We start from the raw sequence: 22,474 nt of genomic DNA on the forward strand, positions 1-22,474 counted from the left end.
TCTTGACACTTTTTTGTTTTTCAGCCATTCTGTTGTAGATTTGCTGCTGTGCTTGGGATCACTGACCTGTGGCATGAACCAGTTTCAGCCAACCTGTAGCTGTTGGACAGAAGGTCCCATATTTGACTCTAGAGTAAGTTGGCATACGGAGGAGTTTATGGTCGACTCAATGAGTGCAAGGTGCCCAGGTCCTGTAATCTTTAACCTCCACCACCGTGCCTCATAGTTTGTCATGTTCTTTTTAGAAAGCAGATGCTTTCTTCTGGGAACTCTTCCAAACAAGTCATACTTGTTCAGTTTTTTCAGTCTTTCTAAATGTACTGTCAGGAACATTTTTAACATGTCTGATAAGTAGCTCTAGGGCTTTTTCTCTGAGCAATGCACAGTCTGAAATTTTGGGGAACTTGCTGGGTTGCTTTCTCCTGTGAAGATTGTGATATCATGTTCCCATACACCTGAATCCTTCAAATCAAATCAAATCAAATCAAATCACTTTTATTGTCACATCACATGTGCAGGTACATTGGTACAGCACATGTGAGTGAAATTCTTGTGTGCGAGCTTCACAAGCAACAGAGTTGTGCAAAATACAATAATGTAAACAAGCAAAATACAAGAATGGCTACATCTGAAACTAATAAATATATGTACAATATATAATAGTATATGCATTTCTGGATGTGTATACTAAATATTTTTCTACGTGTGTGTGTGTGTGTGTGTGTGTGTACACATATTTTACAAATTAAATAGAGTAAACAATGAATAGAATATATAAAATAAATAAAATAAAATATACAGAGTGAGACATGTGCAAAACAGTGGCATTACTGTACAGTATGGAGTGCATAATGTTAAAGTTCCAGTAGTGAAGCTGAGGTGTCTATGACGTGTTCAGCAGTCTGATGGCCTGATGGAAAAAGCTGTCTCTCAGTCTGCTGGTACGGGACCAGATGCTGCGGAACCTCCTTCCTGATGGAAGTAGTCTGAACAGTTTATGGCTGGGGTGACTGGAGTCCTTGATGATCCTCCCTGCTTTCCTCAGGCACCGCTTCCTGTAGATGTCTTGGAGGGAGGGAAGCTCACCTCCAATTATCCGTTCAGAGCACCGCACTACTCGCTGGAGAGCTTTGCAGTTGTAGGCGGTGCTGTTGCCATACCAGGTGGTGATGCATCCAGTGAGGATGCTCTCAATGGCACAGTGATAGAAGGTCCTGAGGATGCGGGGGCTCATGCCGAATCTTTTCAGTCTCCTGAGAAAGAAGAGGCGCTGCTGCGCCTTCTTCACTGTTTTGTTTGTGTGTACTGACCACGTAAGATCCTCAGCCAGGTGTACACCAAGGAACCGGAAGCTGCTCACTCTCTCCACAGCAGCGCCGTTGATGGTGATGGGGGTGTGTACTTCTCTGCACCTCCGGAAGTCCACTATCAACTCCTTTGTCTTTGCGATGTTGAGGGTGAGATGGTTGTCTTGACACCAGTGGGTCAGGGCACTGACCTCCTCCCTGTAAGCCGTCTCATCACTGTTGGTGATAAGACCCACCACTGTAGTGTCGTCCGCAAACTTCACAATGATGTTGGAGCTGTTAGTGGCTGTGCAGTCGTAGGTGTAGAGTGAGTACAGGAGAGGGCTCAGTACACACCCCTGTGGAGCACCAGTGTTCAGTGTGATGGGGGATGAGGTGATGCTGACCACCTGGCGTCTGTCAGACAGGAAGCTAAGGATCCAGCTGCAGAGGGAGCTGCTCAGTCCTAGATCCTGCAGTTTCCTGTCCAGCTTCGAGGGAACGATGGTATTGAATGCTGAGCTGTAATCTACAAACAGCATTCTCACATACGTGTCTCTCTTCTCCAGGTGTGACAGGGCAGTGTGTAGTGTCAGGGCTATGGCATCATCAGTGGACCTGTTGTGGCGGTATGCGAACTGTAGAGGGTCCAGTGAGTCGGGTAGTGCAGAGCAGATGAAGTCCCTGACCAGCTTCTCGAAGCATTTGCTTACGATGGGGGTCAGGGCTACAGGTCGCCAGTCGTTCAATGAGGAGATGGTGGAGGATTTGGGTACAGGGATGACGGTGGCCATTTTGAAGCAGGCTGGGACTACAGACAGAGAGAGGGAAAGGTTGAAGATGTGTGTGAACACTCCAGCCAGCTGAGCCGCGCATGACTTGAGGACGCGGCCGGTCATGCGCGGCTCAACCAACCAAATCAACCAAATCTTCTGCTTTTACAGGCATTTTATTTTTTTTATTTCCTGTTAGGCCTACTGACTGGTCCTTTCAAAAGACTCCTAGAAATGCTCCTTACTACAGCCTCAGGCCTGGTTAGATTTCTTTATGGTCACAATCCTCCTGGATGCAGAGTGAGTACCAAGGGGAGGTCACTGGTGTAAGACTGTTTGAGTCTGTATGTTAAAATATCCTTGGACAAGAGCCTGGAATTGCCTTCTATACACCCATCAGTGTGAATGAATGATAAAAGGCACATGAGATAAAAAGCTGAATTAAAACGTTAGTCCAGCATAAGAACCCTGCCTCTTGCTCCATGAGAGCGAAGGGGCTCCAGCCAACCCTATGAGTCTTTTTGGCTGTCAGATAATAACCGATTCAGTGTTATTGATTGATGAAATGAAGTCTGTTAAACCTCTTAAGGTTTCTTTTGATCCTCATCTTCATCTTTTCTGTGTTTTTTAGCATTCTCTAAATTCTTGTAATATGTGTCACTTAGAGTTTGTTGATGGCCAACAGATCAAATTCCAGGACAAAAACAATTCTACAGCTCAGTCTGCCTTACAGGGAAACAGGTTATTCTGACTAAAGTAACACACACACACACACACCCTCAATAATCTCACAGAAACAAAGAACATTTCAAAGATGACGACCGGTTCAGCCTTTGAAAGCTACAATCAAAACCATGGAGTGACTCATCACCACAGCATGTTCGTGGTTAAAATGGTGGAGGTGGAGCTTTGGGTGTGTTGGGAGAGGTTCACCTACAGGTAGAGGGACAGGTGGAGATCTTAACCAGAATCTGTCTGGACTCTGCATCAGCAACAAGCTCATCTCTGCATTTTGACAACAACCCAGCCAAGGTAAGTCTGCCAGACGTTTGTGTGTTATAGGAAGAGAACAACGAACTGTGTTCAGGCTGACGGAGTGGAGAATCGGGTTTGGTTATTTTAATGGGAAGGATTCAAAGAATTTAAAACTGAAGACATAAAAGGACACGACAAGAATAAGAAAGCCAGGTTTGGGATTTTCTGACAAGTGAATTTAAAGTGAGTTATATCGCACAAAAGAGACCAATTGGAAATCAAATATCACATGATTAAAATTCAAACATTGCATAAATCACACAAGGGAACAGAAATACACAGGAGCCAATATTGATTTTTATTTATGCGCATGTTTCTGCTAATCTGCCAACGTTTTCTTGACTTTTATGTTGTTACTTCAAAGACTGAGGTTGTGCAGCATAATGCAGCTATAAAGGTGTGTTACACTGCACCTTTACAAAAAAAGGGTTCACTCTAAACGCTTTAATTCAGGATTTACCATGAACATTACTGTCTGACTGACTTACATTCTGGACCTGCAGGGACATTGAATTAGACTATAACTTAGCGCATTTGACAGAGACGGGGCCTGGTGTAGGATTCAAATCATCTTCATGGGTAAAATTTCAGGTGTTACGTTTTAGATTTCTTGACGTACTTCAGCTGGGTCTTGAAAAACCATCATAAGTAACTGATCCAGAGTGAGAGTGAGGACGGTCTTTGCAGCAGTTGCTATGGCTGACATGTAAACAATGTAAAAGATTGCATTTTGAATGCAGTGAAAGGACATGCATGTGCACATAGTGAAAAAGTTCCTTCATGTTGTTGTAAATAAATATATACATTTGTTCTGTATCCAAGTATTTCATTTTCAAATTGCTTTTAGGGGATTTCTGTGATTGTTTTGGCTGATTATCAAAGGTGAACTGAAAATCAAGGTCAGATAATGTGATGATTGTTTAATCAGGGAATTTCCAGATTTAAACTGCCCACTGATTCATCAGCTGAATACTGAAATTCATCATGGAAAAAAATGAAAAACAAAGTTCCCTCCCTCTCTCACATGGAGACACAGGTTTGACCAGCACCAGAGTCTCGGTGAAGCCACGCCTACAGCAGGGTGTTAACTCATATGTAACAAAAAGTTCTACTCTGCATCTCATTCAGTTTCACTGAACTCATCATAAGCCCAAGACTGCACTGCATATTTACCTAAAACCTACCTGCTTAATTTCCATGAATTTCCTTTCCCCCCCAAAAGCATACGTACATCCCATGCTAAATGGTCCTTATGTGAAGGGAAAGAACTCTGGGAAGCTTCTGGGAAGAACTTTATCCAATTAATGTGCCACCGGCTATTCCGAGCACAGAGATCCAGCAAGAGAAAAAGCAGCACATTAGATAACGTTACTGCTCCTTGTTAACAGTCATCAAACATATTGTATTTCTGCATAAAAAAAAACCACAATAAAAATCCTGCTCTCTCACGACCAAATTCAGAGGGTGTTGTAACAGTTTTGGCTTGCACACCCAGAGGGAAGCATGCAGCTCAGTCGCATTCCTGCGCCATCATATGGGTGTATACAAGTTCTCAATGTCTATGTGTGACACAACGATAAAGCGGTCGATCAGCTTCTGTTCTGAATCGGACTTACCTAGGCTGGTGTAGCAGGTGGAGACATTAAGCAAGACCCAATAATGTAAATAATACATTTTAGGGTGACGTATCTTGGTTAAGGTTAGGCTAGTGTGCTGCAAATGTAGTGAGGGAAACAAGGCTGTTTGTGTAAGAGAAACAGAAAACCATTCAGAGAATGAATGGTTGATCAAGGTAGCGCCCAGTTATTGTGCATGTCTGTGTGGAAAGAGAGAAACGAGAAAAGTGAGACAAAAGGAAACAAGCTGAACGCAGAGAGGAACGCGCGAGTATACTTTAAGCTCTGTGATCCTCCATCAAACCAGTCACATGACTTCTGACTGTCAAAGGGCCTTTCTCACACTGCTGGAGCTTCAGAAGCACAGTGAGGATGTAATAGAGTGAATAAATGAATGTGTTCAGTTTGGGAATGACTCTGTAGAGTGGATTAAATTTTACAGGCAAACATCCAAATCTATAAAATACGTCTGGCAGCTGTATATGGACACATTTAAATTACAGCATGCTCTTCCAGAGGGAGAGGTGTCCAGATAACACCGGAAACAAACAGACATTTTTTATACTGTGAGCCATGCGGCATCACATTTGTGCCTTCTATCATAAGAATACAGATTATGTTTAAATGATGTAACATCAAATGATTTTTCACATCCTATCTCTGAGCTTTAGATTGATATTGATATAACGACTGATTGGACAGTGATGCTTTTTGGCAGATATTTCAGCTCTGATTTTGACTTTTACTCAATCTATGTTCACATTCTCTTAGCTTATCTTATCATTTATCTCCACTTCCTCTGGCTCGTCTTATCATCGCAGCCGACACTGGTCACTGGTCGGAGACACCAGGAGCACTTTTTGGATACCAGCAGTGTGTATTGGAGATGATTATGTCGCACGTGCTCTACACGCTCATGAAATATATAAATAATCACAATAAGGTTGTGTTACACCTGGCACACAGCATCCATGTAACTCATACAATCTAATACTTTAAATATCAGAGCCAGCGTTGGATTTCTTTACCTTTTGGCATGTACCTTGGGGGATGGCACCTGCTTCACACGTGGAAGCGTTTTGTTATAATATAATTAGAAAGACTTCACTCAAAGTTTGTTAGTCTCAACATCTGTTTTTAAAGTATTAAAGTCTGAATTTCAGTATCATCTCAGAGTATACAATCAAATTATCCAAGCAGTAGATTCCACTGTTATTTATTTCCTACTGCTACTACATATATAAGATTGTCACATATGATACATATACTTTTATCAAGTACATATAGAAAGCTGTGCACACGAAATGCCTTACGAGTAACATTTCAGCCGTACAAACGAATGAAACATTAATTAATTCAACAAATATCTTTGGGTTTATGTTGCATCAGTCAGTAATGTAATTTCTCTGGTAGCCTGATATTATACATGAAATGGGAAAACAAAGCACTAATGCAATTCCAAGGATTTTCTTTTAGAAGGAGGTCAGAAAGAAGTTTCTGTGAGCAGCCACACCTGAAACAGTCCAACTGGCACTCAGACGCTCCTAGGCGTTTCCCAAAAGCTGCTCACATGAAAGGTCCCTACAATGAAGGGCTAGATATGTGTCAGACAGGAATGAGAGACATTTTCATGGTGATCGAACCGGCAATGTTTCAGTTCAATCGCCAAGGCTTTGGTTCCCTCTGGTGGCACAAAGCAGCATTGCATTTGTCTTGAGCATTGGAAAGAAAAAGGGAAAGCAGAATCACAGGAGAGATCTCAGGTATTTGGCCCTGACCGCACCCTTCATTACAGTCCTTTTTGTTTCTTTGCAGCAAAATGAGTGCAGACGGAAAAAAGGAACCCCCTCCCTACATCATACCGGGTAAGCCCACAGCTCACACATGCTCAGTCAATATTCATGATCATTATCGTCATCTCCTCACCAGCTTGATTCTTTCCCTTTTCCTCTTCATATGGTCCAGTAGAAAGTCAAGGTGATGGCGTGAGAGTTTACCACCCCCACACTCCTTTCACCCCACCCTCCACGCAGACACAGCAATCTGTCACGCCAGGTATTCTTCTCACACCTGAGTCTCACACTTTTTAGAAGATTTAAGGTAAACATACTGTTGTTCATTGTTTTGCATGTTTCCTGTCTTCTCTCAGTGTACACCGGCGGAGGGGGAGGCGCAGGTCAAGGTTTGGACTCTGGAGAAGGCAAAAAAAAGTTTGTAAGCTACGACATGGGACTGGGGACTGAGTCCGGCATGACGACCTGCGCTTCCTGCCAGCAACAGGTTATGACCAATGTCACCTACAAGGCAGGAACGTACGCCTGGCTCATGTGTTTACTCTTCATTTGCTGTGGGTGAGTGGTTTTAATCAGTTAGCTTCTTTTTAGCACCCCAAGGCTTTTGAACACAGATCTTCTTTGTTCAACTCTGTTACTTGATTTTTATCAATTTTATCTCTTGTAAATACACTGCATACAGCACACTTCAAAGGATGAAGTGGAAACATTCTTTCTTTTCATGTCTGTATATGCATGTAAAAATGTAATAAAGAATGATCTCATCTGCTGTATGACAGCACGACTCTAACCTTCTGTGTGTGTGTGTTGCAGGTTAGTCCTTTGCTGCTGCCTGATTCCGTTCTTCATGAAGAGATTCAAGGATGCTTACCACACCTGCCCACGCTGCAACAGAGTGCTGCACGTTGAGAAGAGGAAATGCTGTAAATGATGAGCACCAGGGCTGATATGGCACCGTAGAAATAAGAAATAGCCTCCTGTTACCTTTGTCTGTGTCTTATGGTCAACCGGTAAAAAAAATGGCATTTTCTCAAACTGGCAGAGAAAGGTGACAGGGGTAAATGCAGCTTGTTTCTATGGATGACAAAGCCAAACATGAATGACTTCTATCAGATTATTAGGAAACAGACTGGGAGTGATTGTGTTGTCCGAGCTTTTGTTTGTTTTTGTTTTTTGCTCTGGCAAGTTACAGAACACCCCATGCACTTTGAAACTGTTATCATTATACTCAGAAAATTTTGGATGCGTAATGTTAAAATGAAGGTTTGTACATAGAATATATTGCATGTTTTATGCATAACGGGATTGCACAATTTCTGAATAAATCACAGCGGCAGTAAATTACACATTGAACGATAAAAGGGTGCAGAAATAAATATATTTGCTCATCTCCAGTTTCATGAGTCATTGCTCAGTAAACTGATACACAAAGCATACTGGGTTAATGTCATATTTGCATATGTGTCACTCAGGCAAGGCAAAAACAAGCTTACAGTTTGTTATATTGGAGTGCTGTAAATATAGTTAAGCCTTTTGTTCAGACTATTTGAATGTATTCATTCATTATATTGCAAATTACAATGCAAAAGTAAACCCCCCCACCCCTGGAGGATGAGCATGCTCTATTGCTCTATTATTTACTACTATTAGCTCTATGATAACATTATTTCTCTAATAAAAACAGATATTACAGAACTCTGCTGTGTTTGTGTTGGTTCTTCTTCTCTCTAGAAATGTCACATCTACATTGATGGAGTACTCAAAAAAAGTAATGCATTTACTCATTGCCCATCTTGAACATAATGCAGTATGATACTGCCAGAGAAAGTCATTTGTTACTGTGCTTGTTTTATTACTTTTGCATTACTTCGTAACATGCCCTGAAATGCACTGTCACGCAGTTAACAGTTAACAATGAAAACATTAGTCCCACACACTTACATGAATCCCTTTCCTGTTTAGGACAGACATACAATCTTTTCTTTTTAGTGTTGACACAGAGCAGCTGAAAACCAGACCAAAGACACTTCAAAGCAATCGACACAGTCATTCTACTGTATAAACGCAGTAGAAACGGCTTTGTTACCTGTTAAAACTAGGATGTGGTTGCTGGGGTGGAGCAGAACTGTAGTTACCAATAAGTAAGTACAGATAACATAAAGAAATTAACTGTTTTGCAACTTATAACTGCGTGATTTTACCTACTCTTGTGTTCTACATTATAGTCAATCCTTTTAAAAAATTCTATTATGATTTATTTTCTACCATGTCTCCTGCTCTCTTGGTCAGATCTCTCTAAAAAAGGACACGCTTTACCTGAATCAATAAACAATGTATAAAGTCAGAAAAACGGATTGCAGCTTCAACCTTGTAACAGGAATCTTCTTTCTGTTTCAAAAATGACTTGATATCACTCATGACCAGAGATGGGCAGTAACGCGTTACAAGTAACGCGTTACTGTAATCTGATTACTTTTTTCAAGTAACGAGTAAAGTAAGGGATTACTATTGCAAAATCGGTAATTAGATTACCGTTACTTTCCCGTAGGAACGCTGCGTTACTGCGTTACTAAAACCGTGATTTTTTTGCGAGAATGTCTCATGACAGTGACGTAAGCAAGTGCGACGTTGGTGACAGCAGCTGTGTGCAGATCAACAATGGATAATATATCGAGTGCGGGAGAGAGTATGAGCGTGGAGCGTTTAAAGTGTGGAAGTACTGACCTTACTTTGAGTTTGATTCCATAAAAAGTGACAAAAACATTAGCGTCCATCGTGCGTGGGAAGAAAACTTCTTTTTACAGCGAAAAAAAACCCTAAACTTCCGAGCAAGCACCGAGTAGCTACGACGTGATGGGAAACTCACAGAGACACTCGCGCGGATTCTTCAACTGACCGCAGCACACCTACACCAGGGTAACCCTCCGCCTACCCTGCTCCTGCTTTACAGGTGAAAATAGAGCAAAAGGACCGCTGAGTCTTTGACTTTATTTATTTTCTGCTGTGTTTTACTTGCATCTGTTTGAAAGAGTGAGTGAAAACACAAAAAATATTTTATTTTATGTGCTGGAATGTGTAGAAAATAGGTTTAAATGTTAAACTAATTTATTCAAGTCAGAGAATGTTGCATATAATTAAATGTTTTGCTTGATGCATAAAGTTAAAAGATTAAAACTGATAAAACAAGTTAAAAAAAGAGACTTTTCCATTTGATTACATTTTGTATGATGGATTATGTAGAAAAAGTAGAATTGGGCTGAAAGATCTATCACTTTATCACCTCTTCAGGTTGTAAATCGTGTTTTTAAAAAGTAACTAAGTAACTAAGTAACTAAGTAATTAATTACTTTTGAAAATAAGTAATCAGTAAAGTAATGGGATTACTTTTTGGGGGAGTAATCAGTAATTAGTTACTGATTACTTTTTTCAAGTAACTTGACCAACACTGCTCATGACTTGGGATGGGTATCGTTTAAGTTTTATCCGATACCAGTACTGTTACGGATTCAAATATTGGGGATGGATACAAGAGGAAAAACCACAATAACAACACTGGTCCGGCCGGGTTGAGTCAAACAATGATTTTAATGATCACACGCGTGGGAGATGGACACCATACGCAGACAGCATCAGATCTCAAAATGGTGGAGCATTGATCAAACTCTTATAGCCTTTAGTGGCCCCCACCTAATCATAAAAGCCTAAACATTCACATTCTTTCTCTCACACGGCGCCTAAGCTACGACCTTGGCTCCCTGTTTATCTGCTCCTGCTGAGATGGGGCAGAAAACTCCAGTATGTTCTGTTCTCTTCTAATCAGACAAATAAGGCGATGACTTTCTGCGAACAGTATTTCTTATAACTCAGCAGTATAATGCATCATAAAACAATATCATTCATCCACAATAAATCAGCAGTCTAATGTAATGCAAATCAGTTTAACAAATGCAATAGTTATCACCTTCTTCTAATTCAGGAGAATAATGCAAACTAAAACTACATAATAATTCACAATCTTTAATTAGGGGTCTAACATGGCATAAAATAATATTATAATCCCACAGTACCAAACTGGTACTTTTGAAACGGTGCCGGTGCTTGAACCGGTGCTTATGATGGTGTTTGCTAGTTCACCTTACATGCATTAATTTAATCACGTGGTTAGCCTACTCAACGTAAATTACACACGAACAACATTAAGCGACTCACCCAGAGAAGAACGGCTGCTGCTGCCATCATCATCCGTCATCATTTCTGCTACACTGACTCTCCTCTTCGGGTTCTTGGGGGATGTTGCTAACTCCGGTTCCGATAACAGGCACCACACCCGCAGAAGATGTGCTCGGTCTTGCAGCAAGCTATCAAATACGGTGCATTTCTCGGCTTAAAAAACCCCCGCTATGTGTCGCCAGGCATTTTATCAGATTCGAGGTGTTACCTCATTTGCACAGTATCACCTTAAAGAACTTGTTGCAGAGTTTGCATCTTTTGCTGTGAAGTACAGCCAGACTTTTGACCGCTTCGCCTTGGGCATTTTTAATCTGTAGCTCTGCTCTAAAAGAAAGTACGTACCTGGGCCCGCCTACTACGCTTGCAAAGGTAAAATGATTGGCTAGAATCCAAAGTGTATGACATCTCAGGGGAAAAAAGAACACCGAAATAAATAATCGTAACGATTACGTAATAATCGTAATCGGCCTTAAAATGCAGCTTTTAAGGCTGCAGTGTCACGGTCTGGCTGGCAGACCGTGGGGAGATGGGGAAATAGGACCCAAACGCCGGACTCTTCAGTGCAACAGTGTTTATTTACAAGGTGGTGAAGTAAACAACAATAAATCCCCAGTTTCCCAGACTCCCGTGTAGTGTCTTCTTCCCAAAAGTCCCCGTGTAGTGCTCTCTGCCCCAGTGTCCCTGCACTCCCCGTGCTCACTGCTCCTTCTCGTCCCACACTCCTCCTGAGGGGAAAACAATAGAGGCAGCCGTTAACACTTATCCCAGCAGGCATACACTCACACTTGACTTGTTTGAAGACTGACGTGTAGTCAAACGCAATAATCCAGCGTCGGTGGAAGCTCCATCGCTCATCTAAATAGCTCCCCCGACGAGCCCAGATGAGGAGCAGGTGTGCGGCCAGGACTTCGGGTGTGGCCAGCCCTCAAGTTAGACCACGCCCCCAGGGCTGAAGGTGCCTGTAATTTGGCCACAGCAGAAAGGCAAAACACACACACACACATACCTGCCTACATACAGATGTGCATAGGGGCAGTGCAGACAACACACCAAATAATAATAATAATAATAATAACAACAACAACAACAATAATAGTCACAGTCCCCACTGCCCACGGACCCCGAGTCCCCAGAGCCGGGTCCGTGACATGCAGACCCAATTGGGATACAGTTTGTATGTGCTTTGGAGTTTGTACGTGCTTTGTCTCTAGGGGCCACCGTATATATTTATATATAAATAAAACCACAGGCACAAAACACATCTGTGGCAGCCAGAATTCTTGTTGGGTTGTAGGGGATCAAATCCTTATTTCACTCAGTGACATGGGGATCAGTTTATAACTTTAATGTTTGGACCCTGTCTCAATGCTATGAGCTCGTTTGTTATGTTCCAGCATTTTAACATTGTATTTGAACAAGTTTATCAATTTTAGAAATGTCACCCATCCATAGTTTCATTGTTAATGGGTGACTGGTGTAAGTGCCTTGAGGAAAATATCTTACTTCAGCAGTTCAACAGCACTGCAAACTTAAGCCTTTCCAATTACTGTGAAGTTAAATCAGTGTCTTCCTAACAACAATTTTTGTAACGGCTGAAGTAGTTGTATATAAGAGGCTCTACCATTAAAAGTTGTGTTTATAGTTTATATCCTTACTACAGGAACAGCCAGCAAACAGTAGAGTCTCATAATGGGAGATCAATCAGAGGTATGCTTTCAACGTAATGAGTAGATCAGTCTGCTGCACTCTGGACAAATCTGGAGACTGTGAATTTCTATCAGTACATAATCTAACATACTTTTTAATGTTAAATACAGAGAATCTTTAATGACATTAAGGTAACATTTCAGTGGACAGTTTTACAGATTACATTTTAATATGTCAAAGCAGCAAAAACACATGTAAATAATAAAGACACATAAAAACAGAAACATAAAAACAGAAGGACGCCTAAAAGGCTCAGTAGTGACTTTCATCTCTGCCCCGGTGCCTTTATTTTGTTAATGCACGTGTGTTGCATTAACAAAATGAGGAGGCCTCGGTCTGGAGTGGAATGATTGGAGCAGAGGAGGCCTATGATGGAAATGAATCCATGAGGGTTGGTTTGATTTTCTTGAGGACCAGTCTAGGGAATTTCCCACTGAGAGGAGTGATGCTGAGACTGTGTAGGGAAGGAGACGGGCTCAGGGTGATTCTGTTTGAGGAACTTGGTGCGGTAGAGGAGATCAGTGGTGTGAATGGAGGGGACTCCGGGTGAGAGGCAGGAGGTGTTATATTCTGGTCTCATTCACGACTGACTCCAGAATATCTATTTCCTACCCAACGGGGTAGTAAGGTTTATTAAGAAGTCATGCCACTCAGATTGACCCTCTGCCATGTACAACAATAACATACAGCCTAACAATCTGGCCCAACCCCGACTTACTTGTGTTCCACTCTAAAACGTCCGTGCAGCAACACAATCCATTGTGGAACAAATCATCTTGCAAACAATAATTCACTTTATTACAGGAGGGACTAATACATTTTCACACAGGCACACTGACCGGGTTCAGTGTGTTTGGCATTTGCACCAGTACTGTGTTCTGATTGATTAGGGTGTTAACACCTGGCTGTGTCTGTGGCTGGCACACCCAGACTCTATCCAGCTGATGTGGTTCCTTCATCGCTGAATTAGAAGATGGCTCTGTTTGACTTGGTCTCATACAAGGTTTTTTGGCCTGCTGAGCGTCCTCTTAAGGTTCAGAAGACACAAACAAAAACACAGTGGTTCTTTTTTAATAGATTTTTGACTTTTTCCCCCGAAATATTCTCTCACCTTTGCTGCAGTTGCGATCTCTGACTCTCTTCCTCTTTTTGCCCTAAAAACAAACACATCAGAATTTTCCTGAGCTGATACAAACTCTCTGCAGTGACTGTTTCATCATTCAGTGCAGTGAAAGGCACATGCATGAACTGTATGTTGGCACTTTGGACATACATAGTTCTCTTTGGTTGACCAATTCGGATGTTCTGTGGCGTGATGACATCTTTGTGTTTCAGCCTCGTCAAAATATTTTTTCTGCTCCTTCTTTGAGAGCGACTTCCACTGTGGATAGAAGATCACAAGAACACACTGTCAGCTTGTATAAATACACAGAAACACTGCTACTACAAATAACTACAGGACAGCTGGTACACATGCACAAACAAGAGCACAGAACATTAAGAGATGCATAAATATATTCAGAGTTACACACTTACTCTCTCTCCCACAGCTGCATTCACAGCTGCACTGTTACTGATATTTAGCTCTGCTTTGACCTTTGGCCTCTGCTCTTTAAGGTACAGCATGAAGGCATTTGGGGGCTTCTTAATGTAAGCCTGGTCTGTACCCTGTTTGGTTTGATGCTTGCTGCTTCAACAGGAATAAAACCCAGAGTGAGAGCATGTGTTACCACCGTGTACAACTGTGAGGAAAGTACTTTAAAAACGTGAGTAACGCTGTGAAACTGAATGTAAGGCGACATCATTAAAGGAGGCTGATTTTAATAATTCACACACACATCTGCAGATAAATGACAGATACCTGCAGATCAGTGAGAAAACGCAGCAGAGAAACTTACTTTGGAGCGCAGCTGTGGGGTGGAGGAGCTGGAAGAACAGCTGCTGTTTTTGCCGATGGGATGTTGTTTACAGGCAACTGATACAGTAGATTGTGTGGAGAGATGGAGAAGGACAAAAATCCATAATACTGACACTTAGTCCAGCATTTCAAAGACTAATAATGATAAACAGCACAGAGAAATGCAAACGAAACTGTTTTTCTTTCATTAGCCTGAAGCATCCAACAGGTTCAAGCACCTTTATCAATAAAAATCTAACGACAACTGTCTGAGTGTCTCACCTGTCTTTGGCTAGCTGTGCCATTTTTGGGACAGAATTGTTCTCTTTCTGGGATCCTGTGGCACACATTCATAGGAATTTGAACTTCTTAGACTGGGACTGACATTTTATATCATACAGAACTAAACTAAGGACAAGTATTATGTGCAAACAGGACTTATCAGTTAAAGTCAGTTAGTAATTAAAATATGATATGTATTTTATGAAGAAGTCAAATACCAAAAAGTACATAATATAGTGAACGGGTTGCAGTTGTTCATTAGAAACATTGAAATAGTTCATATATATATATATAGTCAAGAATCTACATTAATTATCAGAGATATAATATTTAACAACACTAACAAGTTATATGACAGTTTCATCTGATTCAAAGCATTTTTTTAACCTTTTAGTTCAGATTTAAGTCAAACTGTTACAAATTTAAAATACTGACTTGTGGGATTTAATACCTGATTATGCTGAACTATAATGCAGAGAGAACTATTTAACAGCAGTAGTAAAAAGGTACACTGCACGTACAAGTTTTACTTGCATTCCTGTGATAACCTGATGTTGGTATGATGCACTGAAAGAGATTAAATCATCTCTAACTGTGTGCTGTGTGAAGGAAGTTACTGCTTACAGATTTTTTCAAATACTGCATATTTTAAAGTAAATCTTTCTCATAATGCCACTGCATCATCTGTTTTGAATTTTAATTAAATTCTTGGGTTTTTCCTGTGAATTCCTGACTTTACTGCTCCATTAAACAACATCTCAATAACTTAAACAGACCTTTTTTTCCTTTGTGTTCAAGTTGAAGGACCCAGTAAAACACAAGATTCAGGCACATTTTTGAAGAAAAACTAATTGTGGGATTTGAAAGAGTCTAGTGTATTATTAAGATGTATGAACCAAATGACCTTAAAACTACCTATATAAGTACTCACCAAAAATGTTCAGTGTAGTTTCAGTTGTTTTGTTGTTAAATCTTGTTTAAAATTGAAGTTTGTAGGTTTTCTTTTTGAGGCTCTGATGAATATGTTTTCACACGATGACGTTCAAAGGTGAAGTGCTATCAGATTCTCTAGGTCAGTGGTTCCCAAATTGTTTTTGCTGGGTCCCCCTTTGTTTTACAAGAAAAATGTCCCCCCCCCCCCCGCACACACACACACCCACACGCACGCACTAACACATCCTCCAACCACACACACACATATTTTGCTCAATTGTGGTTTATTTCACACCTCAAACATTTAGTAAACAATTAAGCAAATACAAGTAATCTGCAGGTAGTAAGAAAATAAACTACTAACTCTTTTACGCTACGTCCACACCTACACTGGTATTTTTGAAAACGCAGCTGTTTTGTCCACATGTAAACGGCGTTTCGAATCACCGAAAACTGAGATTTTTTATAACTCATTTTTTTCATTTACGTGTGGACGAGGAATACAGAGTTCGTCACGCAAGGTCAAAGGTATGTGCCTTTTTTCACATCAGCTGTGCGCCATGTTATTGTTTACATGAGATGAATTGCAGAATGGCAGATAGATTAACAGTATTTTGTCTCTGACTATCTTCAGGTTTTACACGCTTACATATAAACACGCAGTTACTGTCCCTCCATTTACAAAGGCAGAGGCGTCACGGTGTAATTATTTTACATGTAATTGTTTTTTTTCCTGTGTAATAATATTCAACATTGCTATCAATAAATTTTTCAAAAAAATGCCTCTCTGCGCAAAATGGGTTTAAAAATATAAACAGCTGTGGGATACTGTTTGTCCGTGATTTAGATACGGGGAACAAATCGTGGCAGGTATGGCCTGATATTATTTGTATCCCACTGTAACTTTACTGTATAAAGAGCTAACATCTCCAAAATGTCAGGAGTAGTTAGTCATTACAACAAGTGTTTGTGAACTAAAAATCAAGAATGTGGGATACTGTTTGTCCGTGATTTGAACAGCCCAGCGCTGCTCCCGACAAAGGGAAAACCAATTCTGCAGGAGAGACCTACCTCGGCACTTGTGCAGGTGAAACCGAAGGGAAGATATACTTCACCATATTTTCTAGTCTTTGGCTTAGAATGAAATTGGTTTGGAAACATATGCTTCATCTCCTGCTTTGCGTTTGTGTAGGCGCCCCGTGCTAGCAGTGTCCAAGCTTTGTTTTTTTTGTTTTTTTCCCTTTTCATGCCGCGCCCCCCCTGCAATGGCTCTGTGCCCCCCGTAGGGGGCGGGCCCCACACTTTGGGAAGGTCTGGTGTAGGGAATATTTTCTTGGCACGCTTTCCACCAACTGAGCATAGTTTAAAAACAACCGTTTACTACCTGAGTGTAGTTACTAGTAGAGCAGGGCGATATGGCCAAAAATATTTATCACGATATATATTTGAAAATTTGCGATAACGATATAACTGACGATATAATTGATGCGAGACAAAATACAACTCCACAACATTACTAGCACAAAAAGACAACCTTGCATTTATTTTCACTTAAACAAGAAGCTGGTTTTTATGTACATTAAAGCTATATAAAAATTTAACAGTGCAAATGCAAATTCCTTGCTGAAAGTTTAACCAAAAGGCATTTCCAGTAGAAATGGGCTGACATATCCTGAGCATAACCATGTATAATATCCACTGAAGTTAAAAAGAGGTGCTTTGCAACATTAAGCTACAGTGTGCAGTACGTATTTTTCGGACCATAAGGTGCACGGGATTATAAGGCACATTAAGCGAAACAAAGCAGTCAGATAAATCAAACTTTATTAAACTCATTCTTCTTGCTTCCTCCACTTCTGTACCATTGATTCATTAATGTTGAATTCTCTGGCAGCTGCTCTATTCCCATGTTGTTGCAGTATATTAAACATGTTAACAACACAAAAGCCATATTAAACGCAGACTACTTTAGAAGTAGGATTCGTCGCGTCATCACTGAACAACCGGATACCCAGAGAGACTCAGACAGCTAACTATAATATTTATGAAAACTGGTTCAGCCACTGAAGGGCAAAACTGGTGGTATCACAGTAAAGATTATTTTAACATTAACTAAAATGGAAAGCTTAAGTCATGTTAAACCTAAATAACAATTATTTTAAAAAATGAGTCAGCAAAATATTCTTGACTTGTCTGGAGACAGCCAAAACCAGTTAACAAATAAATTAATAATAATAATGGATTGCATTTATATAGCGCTTTTCGGGACCCCTCAAAGCACTTTACAAAGCCACTATTCATTCACTCTCACATTCATACACTGAAGGCAAGCTACAGTTGTAGCCACAGCTACCCTGGGGCAGACAGAAGCGAGGCAGCCATATTGCGCCATCGGCCCCTCTGGCCATCACCAGTAGGCGGAGTGTCTTGCCCAAGGACACAACGACCGAGACTGTCCGAGCCAGAGCTCGAACCGGCATGTGAGTGAAGTTGGCCCCCCCACCTTCTTCAAATCCAACAAAAGTGGTATCAAACGTTTATGCTACGTTTGTGCTGGTTTGTGCTGCAAAAATTTTCGTTTGTGCTAATATCATTTTAAAGATATTAATGAAAATGTAAAGGTCAAAAGGTCAACCCCCCCCCCCCCCACATTACCCAAATTAAACAAAATTGATGCCAAACGTTTGTGCTACGTTTGTGCTGGTTTGTGCTGCAAAAATTTTCGTTTGTGCTGCTATCATTTTAAAGATATTAATAAAAAAAAAAAAAAAAAAAAAAAAAAAGATATTAATAAAAATTTCTAGAGGTCATCAGCGGTCAACCAGCCCCCCCACATTACCCAAATCAAACAAAAGTGGTATCAAACGTTTGTGCTACGTTTGTGCTGGTTTGTGCTGCAAAAATTTTCATTTGTGCTGCTATCATTTTAAAGATATTAATAAAAATTTCTAGAGGTCAACCAGCCCCAGTGGAGTCACCTGTAATGGAGAGGACCTTCCAGATGAGGCAGGTGCAGTAGATCTCCTGGGGAGGGAGGCAAGAGAGGTCCCCACAATGCTCTCGGCTGTTCTCACTAGCCGTCGTCATTTTTTCCTGCAGAACCCAATGCAGGAGTCATACCACACAGTGATGCAGCTGGTGAGGATACTCTCAACTGTGCCTCTGTAAAAGGTGCTCATAATGGGGGTTGAATCTCTTGTGCTTCTCAGTTTGCAGAGGACGTAGAGTCGCTGTTGGTCTTCTCCACATTCAGGGACAGGTTGTTGTTGCTGTACCACTCTGCCAGATGGTTAACTTCACCCCTGTAGTAGATCTCGTCGTGGGTCAGCAGAGCTCAACACACATCCTTGGGGAGCCCCCGTATTCCGTGTTCTTGGGCTGGAGGTGTTGCTGTCGACCCGTACTGTCTGCTGTCTTCCTGTCAAGAAATCTAGCAGCCCGTTATACAGCAAGGTGCTGATCCCCAGCAGATCCAGTTTGTGAATGAGTTGCTGGGGAATGATGGTGTTTGTGGTGTTATCTGTTTAAGTATATCCGGTTTTATGGTGAAAAGGTGTTGGGTACCGGAAGTGACAAATAAAGGTCGAAGTTGTTTGCTCTACAAGGTGTCGTCTCTTTCCCTACCGAAAACCACGACATGGTGTCAGAAGTGGGATGGATGTAAGTGCCTTATCATCGGGGAGTGACAGCAAGCGACTTTGGGAGTGATAAAGAGTTTTCTCGAGACGAAAGATGTCGGACGGAGAAGCGGGAGCTAGCGCAACAGTTACGCGGCCTCGCACGCCACTGCCCCACCAGCGAGCTAACGGCGGCTACAATGCTAACGCCAACCTACCCCCGAATGCCACTTTCACCATCCAGCCCCCCGAGCTGTTCGATTTCTCGAAGCCACAGCATTGGGAAAAATGGATAAGGATGTTTGAAAGATTTCGACTCGCAAGCAACCTACACCTTAGCTCCGAGGCTAACCAGGTGAACACTCTCATCTACTGCATGGGGGATGAAGCAGATGATATCCTCCGAGGACAAGCGTTATCTGACATACAGAGACAGCAGTATCAAGCAGTAAGAGACACTTTGGAGATGTACTTTGTTCCCAGAAAAAACATTATCTACGAGAGAGCCCGCTTTAATCAGAGAACACAGCAAGCTAATGAAACTGTAGACTCGTTTGTCACTGCACTTTACGCTTTAGCGGAAAACTGCAGTTATGGTGCGCTGCACGATGAGTTAATAAGAGATCGCCTCGTCGTGGGTCTGAAGGACATCAGCCTAGCGGAGAGACTTCAAATGGACAAAGATTTGACGTTAGAGAAAGCGGTTAACCAAGCCAGGCAGTCGGAAGCCATCAAGAAGCAGCAGTCGGACATCAGAGGGGAAAATAAAATGGAAATAGACGCTGTGTCAGCTAAGCACAAGGAACAAAGGCATTCAACGTTCAAACCGCGTGGAGATCGCAAATACACATCAAAGGACAAAACATCTAATGGGAGATCATGCTACAGGTGTGGGAAAACCCCTGCACATGGTAAAGATCAATGCCGAGCGAAAGATGTATTTTGTCACTCATGTGGTAAAAGAGGTCATTTCAGTAAAGTGTGTAAATCTGTTAAATCTGTGCATGTGATAGAAGCCGAAGAAAGCGATGTTACACCCGTGTTTCTTGGTTCTGTAGACGTAGGCTCAGATCCTTGGTATGCAGATCTCACTATCAGAAACCACAAGGTCAGATTTAAGATAGACACAGGAGCTGACGTATCTGTTATCCCTGCCCAGACGTTTTACAGCATAAACCAGAACGAGACAGGGTTATGCAAACCAGATAGACCGTTGTTTGGTCCGAGTGGTTCCCCACTTGACGTGTTGGGTATGAGCAGAGAAACACTTTGCAAAGGTGAACAGGGAATACAGGAAAATGTGTACATTATCAAAGATTTGCACGTAGCACTGTTAAGCAGGCCGGCGAGTGTCAAGCTGAACCTAGTGTGTAGAGCCGACAGTATTGACATGAATGTGCTGCACGAAAAATACCCGAAACTGTGTCAGGGTTTAGGCTTAATGCAACAACCTTATTCAATTAAGTTGAAGCCTGAGGCTGTGCCTTTTTCCCTGGCCACACCGAGACGGGTCCCCATTCCACTGTTAGGAAAAGTGAAACAGGAACTGGAAAGAATGGAGTCCATGGGAGTAATCAGCAGAGTAGAAGAACCAACGGAGTGGTGCGCAGGAATGGTCCCGGTGCCAGCAAAAAACGACTCAGTACGTATTTGTGTTGACCTCACCCACCTCAACGAAGCAGTGTGCAGAGAAAAGTACATCCTGCCTTCGGTTGAGCAGACTCTAGGTTCTCTGGCGGGAGCTAAAGTCTTCAGCAAGTTGGACGCAAACAGAGGCTTCTGGCAGGTTCCATTGTCACCACAGTCAGCACACTACACGACATTCATTACACCCTTTGGGCGCTTCTACTTCAACAGACTTCCTTTTGGAATAGCGTCTGCCCCAGAACATTTTCAGCGTAGAATGTCAGTAATCCTTAATGGGCTGCCAGGCGTGGTCTGTCACATGGATGATATTCTCATTTGGGGACAGGATCAGCAGGAGCACAATGCCAGACTGCACACAGTGCTCAGTAAACTTCAAGAGGCCGGCGTCACACTAAACATGCAGAAATGTGAGCTGAGCAAACAGGAAGTGAAGTTTCTTGGACACATCTTGTCTGCGGAAGGAGTGCAGCCTGACCCAGACAAAATTAGAGCAATCTCAGAAATGAAAGAGCCATCAAACGTCAGTGAAATGCGCAGCTTTCTTGGGATGGTAAACCAATTAGGTAAACCAAATCAGTGGGTTTGGAGCTGCGCACAGCAAAAAGCATTCAAGCAGCTGAAAGGCGATCTGACGTCAACTCCCATTCTTGCACTCTATGACCCAAACAAAGAGTTAAAACTGTCTGCAGATGCTTCCTCCTATGGACTGGGAGCAGTCCTATTTCAAAAAGAGGGAGAGCAATGGAGACCTGTTGCATATGCGTCTCGTTCTTTAACGGAAACAGAACAGAGGTATGCACAGGTGGAGAAGGAGGCGCTTGGATTAACATGGGGGTGTGAAAGATTCAAAGATTTCCTCATCGGGAGACACTTCTCCTTAGAGACTGACCACAAGCCACTCATCAGCCTGTTAGGCCAGCAAGCCCTAACCGAGCTTCCACCCAGGATCCAACGATTCCGCCTAAGGCTTATGAGGTACAGCTACACCATCTCACACACTCCTGGTAAAGCACTCCTCACAGCAGATGCACTGTCACGTGCACCCATTAACCAAGACCCTGATTCAAAAGCTACAGCCGAATTTCTGGAAGACACAAATATTTATGTGGATGAAATTGTCAAATGCATGCCTGCTACCTCGACATACATCACACAGGTAAAAGAACAGTTAAAAACCGACAGCATATGTTCAGAGGTCATGACTTTTTGTCAGAGCTGCTGGCCAGAATATAGCCATCTCATAGGCCCAATTAAAGCATATTGGCCACACAGAGAGACCTTAACTGTACATGACAATCTGCTACTGAAAGGCACCAGACTAGTAATCCCCACTGCTATGCGCCACTCTGTCCTAAGTGCCCTACATGAGGGGCACCAGGGAATGTCTAGATGCAGAGAGAGAGCCAGAGAGGCAGTGTGGTGGCCTGGTCTGAGTGGGCAAATAAATGAACTTGTGAAAAACTGCACCATTTGCATCAAAGAGCGTACTAACCCAGTACAACCTTTAATGCCAAGCCAACTCCCGGAGAGGCCATGGCAAAAAGTTGGTGCAGACCTTTTTACACTCAATGACAGCAACTATGTGCTTTTGGTGGACTACTACTCGAAATTCGTGGAAATAGCCAAACTTACCCCCACCAGATCGGAAGATGTTATAG

General features: G+C 42.0%; 1 protein-coding gene and 1 long non-coding RNA gene across 3 annotated transcripts; one reads left to right on the forward strand and one right to left on the reverse strand.

Annotated features, from left to right (window-relative positions):
- Positions 1-2,960: 2,960 nt before the first annotated feature.
- litafd (LITAF domain containing) lies at positions 2,961-8,198 on the forward strand. 2 transcript variants are annotated; one of them, XM_012916292.2, is made up of 5 exons: positions 2,961-3,091; positions 6,526-6,575; positions 6,676-6,765; positions 6,860-7,061; positions 7,317-8,198. In XM_012916292.2, exons 2-5 carry the CDS (start codon positions 6,530-6,532, stop codon positions 7,432-7,434), a joined length of 456 nt encoding a protein of 151 aa, XP_012771746.1. In that variant the 5' UTR covers positions 2,961-3,091; positions 6,526-6,529; the 3' UTR covers positions 7,435-8,198. The 2 variants fall into 2 exon arrangements, with proteins under 2 accessions (XP_012771746.1, XP_004576084.1); XM_004576027.3 differs by having other exon boundaries at positions 2,962-3,091; positions 6,679-6,765.
- A 3,091-nt stretch (positions 8,199-11,289) lies between these two features.
- On the reverse strand, positions 11,290-11,682 carry LOC143418478 (uncharacterized). Its single transcript, XR_013098470.1, has 2 exons — positions 11,540-11,682; positions 11,290-11,458 (listed from the first exon to the last, which is right to left on the reverse strand). It is a non-coding gene; the product is annotated as an uncharacterized LOC143418478 (long non-coding RNA).
- Positions 11,683-22,474: the final 10,792 nt, after the last annotated feature.

The sequence above is a fragment of the Maylandia zebra genome, linkage group LG4 (assembly GCF_041146795.1).
Source record: "Maylandia zebra isolate NMK-2024a linkage group LG4, Mzebra_GT3a, whole genome shotgun sequence".
Classification (NCBI taxonomy): Eukaryota; Metazoa; Chordata; class Actinopteri; order Cichliformes; family Cichlidae; genus Maylandia; species Maylandia zebra.

Excerpts from the sequence above, each read along its gene's own strand:
- litafd (XM_012916292.2), top strand. The coding sequence starts at position 6,530 with ATGAGTGCAGACGGAAAAAAGGAACCCCCTCCCTACATCATACCGG. Across the intron at positions 6,766-6,859 it reads ACAGCAATCTGTCACGCCAG|TGTACACCGGCGGAGGGGGA; the intron begins GTATTCTTCTCA and ends GTCTTCTCTCAG. Across the intron at positions 7,062-7,316 it reads TTACTCTTCATTTGCTGTGG|GTTAGTCCTTTGCTGCTGCC; the intron begins GTGAGTGGTTTT and ends TGTGTGTTGCAG.